The sequence below is a fragment of the Corticium candelabrum genome, chromosome 20, assembly GCF_963422355.1.
Source record: "Corticium candelabrum chromosome 20, ooCorCand1.1, whole genome shotgun sequence".
NCBI classification, from domain to species: Eukaryota; Metazoa; Porifera; class Homoscleromorpha; order Homosclerophorida; family Plakinidae; genus Corticium; species Corticium candelabrum.
Window position 1 is genome coordinate 1,285,816 of NC_085104.1, and position 5,000 is coordinate 1,290,815.

The window sequence follows — 5,000 nt, forward strand, 5'->3', positions numbered from 1 at the left end:
CTTGAAAACCTGTGTAGCCATGGCCACACAGGCTGTGTGGGTCCCTACCGTATGGCCCTGGTGTAGCTGTATTGAACAGGATCGCTGTTATATCTTTCACACAAAATGACATCTCAAGGGCATCACTGAACCTCCAAAATTGGGAAGGCCAACTGCTAAGTTTAACTTTCCTGAGACCTTGTCTATCATCTAACAGGCCACACCTACTAATATTAGCCTCCCCAGCTCCATGCGTAGTGAGACCACTACAGGGCCGTAGCAAGCAGTCTGGTAGGTCCAGCATTTGCTGAACCATTTCCCAAAAGTTGAGTTTCGCCAATTGACGATTAGAGTAGACTTCCGGAATAAGGTATAGCTGATTATTTAAATATATTAGATATTTAGCTAATTAAATATATTAAATATTTTAGCTAATTAAATATATTAGATATTTAGCTGATTTAATATATATTAGATATTTTAGCTGATTAAATATATTAGATATTTTATATCTTTTGACTCATTCTGCCTTTGATGTTATCGGATTCCCTTGTTTTTGAGGCAAGAGAGAAGCCTGGAACATTGGGGGCAACAAGACTGGCACTAACCTACAACATCCGGGACATTGCCTCGTACATATCCGGGATTACTAGGGCAGACACCACATCAAAGCATGCCCTTTTTACTTCCTTTTTCAGGCGTCTATTAATTATTTAATTCTTAATTAATTAATTAATAACTGTATGTGAGTAAATAGTTTTGAGTGTACCCGCAGTGGTGGGTACACGTTTGTATGTTTATCTAAATATAATAAATATTAACCAATGTATATAATAATTAATTTATTTGCCGGACCATTTTTTGAAGCTTGCTATGGCCCTGCACTAGTAAGTTCAATTACATTCACATGTAGTGTAACTGTTATTCGTAAAAAAAGTGAGCAAGCAAAGCTAGAGAATTTCAATCAGCCAACTTGGCACAAACATTTAGAAAAAAAGATTTAAAACAGTAACATAAATGTTACTTACCCGACACACATACCAAGGAGACCTTCTTCCCATCCCTTGATTACTTGTCCCGACCCAAGCTGAAACGTAAACGGCTCTCGCCCTTCTTGTCTAGAGCTGTCAAACTGACGTCCATTCGTGAGCTTGCCCTGCACAAAGGTACACAGTCATAGCAACAAGACATCATGTCATGTAGCAAGGGCGTCGCGTGACCTTTAGAAATAGGGGCTAAACTTCACAATGCTATGAGACACGCCCCCTTTATACACACGCCCACTTTTATTGACTTCTAACTGACTGCTATGGTAGAATCAGTAACAGACCCAGACTGGAGGAAAAGGTGTGTATATAGTATATACAGATGTGGTCCTCACACGTGTTTACAGTCCACAATTGTTATGACCACGCCTACAAATGATGGGGAGGGGCTTAGCCCGGTGTTACAGTGATATGTGTTTCCCTGGATTACAAGTTTCCCCGCACATACGTATATCCCTAATGTTTTGTGTGTCCCCGCACACATGTATTGCTGGACTGCCTACATCAAAGATAAGGCAAATGCTCCAACCATTCGAAATTTAATTTTTTAATTGTTTTTCCTGTAATAGCTTTATCTAATTAATAGTCAAAATTCAAGTAGCTATGCCAGAATTCATTGGAAACAGAGCACTAGGTGTGGTTACCTACAGTGTATGTAGTACAGTACACTTATCACTACTTTAATATTAGTTGTGTGCTGCGTGTGTGTGTGTGTGTGTGTGTGTGTGTGTGTGTGTGTGTGTGTGTGCTGTGTGTGTGTGTGTTTGTGTGTGCTGCGTGTGTGTGTGTGTGTGTGTGTGTGTGTGTGTGTGTGTGTGTGTGTGTGTGTGTGTGTGTGTGTGTGTGTGTGTGTGTGTGTGTGTGTGTGTGTGTGTGTGTGTAGAACGACAACTATATTTACTGGTGTATTAGCGGGGGCAGGTACACAAAACACTAAGAATATGTGTGCGGGAAAACTTGCAACCCAGGGAAACACATCACTGTAACACTGGTCTAGCCCATGCCACGCTACGCCCCTGCATGTAGTGATCTGTACAACGTGGGGATACTCACAGTGTAGTGAACGGTTACTGTGTCTCCCGTTGCAGTCACTGTAGTACAGTCTTCTGGCTTGTGCTGCAAGGAATTGGTTGATTAAATAGATTTAGATACTTCACACAATGAAATGACGAGACAAACACAGAGTCATGACTGGAAGATGACAACAACTGATCTAAGAATTTGATACATAATCTTGATAAGCAGACTGAGTAATCAAGTAGACAGACAGTCGCACTCATATATAGTCTTCCTGTTTATGTGTACTGTACAAACCTATCTTCTGTTGACTTTCCCTTGGTAATGTTTGTGTATGAAAAATAAATGGACAGACACACAGACATACAAACAGACAGCCCAAGTAAGTTAACAAACGGTGAAACCGAGTAACTGACAGACAAGCAAAAATATAGACAGACAAATTGACAAACAAGCAGACAAACAGACAGACAAACAGACAGACAGACAGACAGACAGGCAGCAAGTAGCGTGGCCTATCAGATATGGAGGTTTTGGTATGACTTCGCTCTTATCCACATCAGCGTTTGCCTTTGTATCATCTTGGGCTTATTCCCTGTCACAGTTGCCACAGCACGTTTCAGATACCAGTCTTGTAGTCGACCGCCTGATTTCTAACAAGGAAGACAACACCATTAGTCATTCACTACATCAAGCCATCCATCCCAACTACCACCTATCCAGTTTGACAACTGAAATAAAATTACAGCGAAAGCTAACAGACAGTCTGCTCAGGTCTGAAGTCAGTGAAAGGATTGACTCAGCTACTTGTCCAAAAGAAGTATCGCGTTTGAGGTCAATTCAAGGAAGAGGGGTGGGAGCATGGCTAGATGCCATCCCGAACTCACAAAGGTTTGCACTAAAACCAAAAGAATTTCAGTTGGCAACCTTTTTGAGACTGAGATTGCTGGTAGACTCCTCAAAATGGATTACAAGATGCGATTGCAGAAAAGACCTGGATTCTGAGGGATACAATCTCATGACGTGTAAGACTGGAGGAGGTCCTGTCTGGACTCATAATACCATTGTAGGTGTTTGGTGCAAATGTTTAAGCCAGTTACACATAAACCACAAGAAAGAGCCCAGAGAAAGGTACTGTGATTGCGAGGATCGACCTGACATAGCGATCATGGATCCAGTAACCAAAACAGATGTCGAACTGGATGTGTCTTTGGCCCACCCATGGTGTGCCAATATCTTGTCAAGAGCAGTCTGAGAAGACGGGGCAGCAGCGGTAAGAAGGGAAGAGAGAAAAGTCGAGAAATACCAGTCAAAGGTCCTGCCGGGTGGATTATGCCTCAACTTCGTGCCTCTAGTTATGGAACACTTCGGTCGTTGGGGGAGACAAGCACAATCATTCCTGTCTCAATTATCTCAACTAAGTAAAAACATCGACCTTGGTAACAGTGACCAAGATTTCAAGTGTTACTGGAGAAGAAGATTCGCTGTAGCCCTCCAAAGGTGCAACGTAAAGGTTCTCATCCAGAAGATGAACCGCTCATGAAGCAAAGAAAATGACATTAGTGACATATATAGCGTCCAGTTGCATGCAACCTAAGTTGATAATTTTTTAGAGACCCGTGTGGGTCTAATTGATATATAACGGACTTTTGTATCTATAGCTTGTAATAGTTCATATGTATGAAATATAAAGATTTGACAGACAGACAGACAGACAGTCAGACAGACAGACAGACAAACAAACAAATAGACAAACAGACAGACAGAGAAACAGACAGACAAATAGACACACAGACAAACAGACACACAGACAAACAGACAGACAGAGAAACAGACAGACAGACCGACAGAGAAACAGACAGACAAATAGACACACAGACAGACAAACAGCAGAAATTCCATCGCCGCATTGAAGCTCACAGTAACATCAATCACAAGCTTATTCGATTTCTTCGCACCGCCCGCACTCAGCAACAACCAGCCTCCAACCAGCACCACAACCCACATGCCAAACGACCAGCGTACACTCACAGCACCACACCTAACGCACGCTACACCTCAACCCTAACCCAACCCAACCCGACCACGCACGCGCCGCACACCATCCTTGGTTGCCACAATTTCGACGCTTCCCGTCCGCTCGAACTCGTCTCCGACACCCGCAGCATGTTTCGTGCATGCGCCGGCTTCCTCGGACGGCGAGTAGAATCCATAGATCGTCGCCACTCGAGTCTCATCTACATCCCCGACGACATTCTCCGCCATCATCGCTCCCTACAAGAACTACTCCTCGACTCCAACCAAATCCAAGACCTACCCAAGGTCAGATCTATCACTTGAGATATTGATATGCGCGATCGATAACCTCCTTCTCTCAATATCCAGGCATTCTTTCAATTACAGCGTCTGCTCAAGCTCGGGCTGAGTGATAATGCGATCGTACAGCTGCCAAACGACGTGGGGAGGCTGACAGCTCTCGTCGAGCTCGACATCAGCAAGAACGGTTTGTGTTTGATCACTCGAGGTTGCGTCGAAAGTGACGTTTGATGTCGTTTTCCTTCCTCTCTCTGTGTGTGTGTTGTGTGATTGCGTGCGGTGCAGGATTGGAGGAGCTGCCGGAGAGTATCAAGTTTTGTAAGTCGCTGAGCGTGTTCGATTGCAGCTCGAATCCGTTGTCGAAGTGAGTTCTGGTTAGGGTTGTGGTGTGGGCCGGTTGGAGTGGGGGATTGGGTTTGTAGGGTGTGTGTGTGTGTGTGTGTGTGTGTGTGTGTGTGTGTGTGTGTGTGTGTGTGTGTGTGTGCGTGCGTGCGTGCGTGCGTGCTTGTGCGTGTTGTTGTTAGGTGTCTATAAGTTGTCAGCTGTGTGTGTGTTGGATATGTTCTTGGTTGGTGTACTGGTTTTCTAATTGATCTGCAAATGTTTTTTGTTTGTTTGGTTTGCCTGTTTGTGTGTCTGTCT

The 5,000-nt window shown here is 43.8% G+C and overlaps 2 protein-coding genes across 6 annotated transcripts in view; one reads left to right on the top strand and one right to left on the bottom strand.

The window, feature by feature from the left end:
* LOC134195481 (FK506-binding protein 2-like) overlaps positions 1-4,088 on the bottom strand; it is a 5,084-nt gene extending 996 nt beyond the window's left edge. The window contains exons 1-3 of the mRNA XM_062664499.1: positions 3,963-4,088; positions 2,079-2,141; positions 1,008-1,135 (exon numbers count right to left, since the gene is read on the bottom strand). Coding sequence (XP_062520483.1) covers positions 1,008-1,135; positions 2,079-2,141; positions 3,963-4,049 — 278 coding nt within the window. The 5' untranslated portion in view covers positions 4,050-4,088. The remainder of the gene's footprint in view (positions 1-1,007; positions 1,136-2,078; positions 2,142-3,962) is intronic.
* A 38-nt stretch (positions 4,089-4,126) lies between these two features.
* The window catches only part of LOC134196063 (protein scribble homolog), a 26,394-nt gene continuing 25,520 nt past the window's right edge, over positions 4,127-5,000 (top strand). For all 5 annotated transcript variants that reach the window (XM_062665142.1, XM_062665144.1, XM_062665146.1 and 2 more), the window contains exons 1-3: positions 4,127-4,364; positions 4,428-4,545; positions 4,644-4,722. In XM_062665142.1, coding sequence (XP_062521126.1) covers positions 4,209-4,364; positions 4,428-4,545; positions 4,644-4,722 — 353 coding nt within the window. In that variant the 5' untranslated portion in view covers positions 4,127-4,208. The remainder of the gene's footprint in view (positions 4,365-4,427; positions 4,546-4,643; positions 4,723-5,000) is intronic.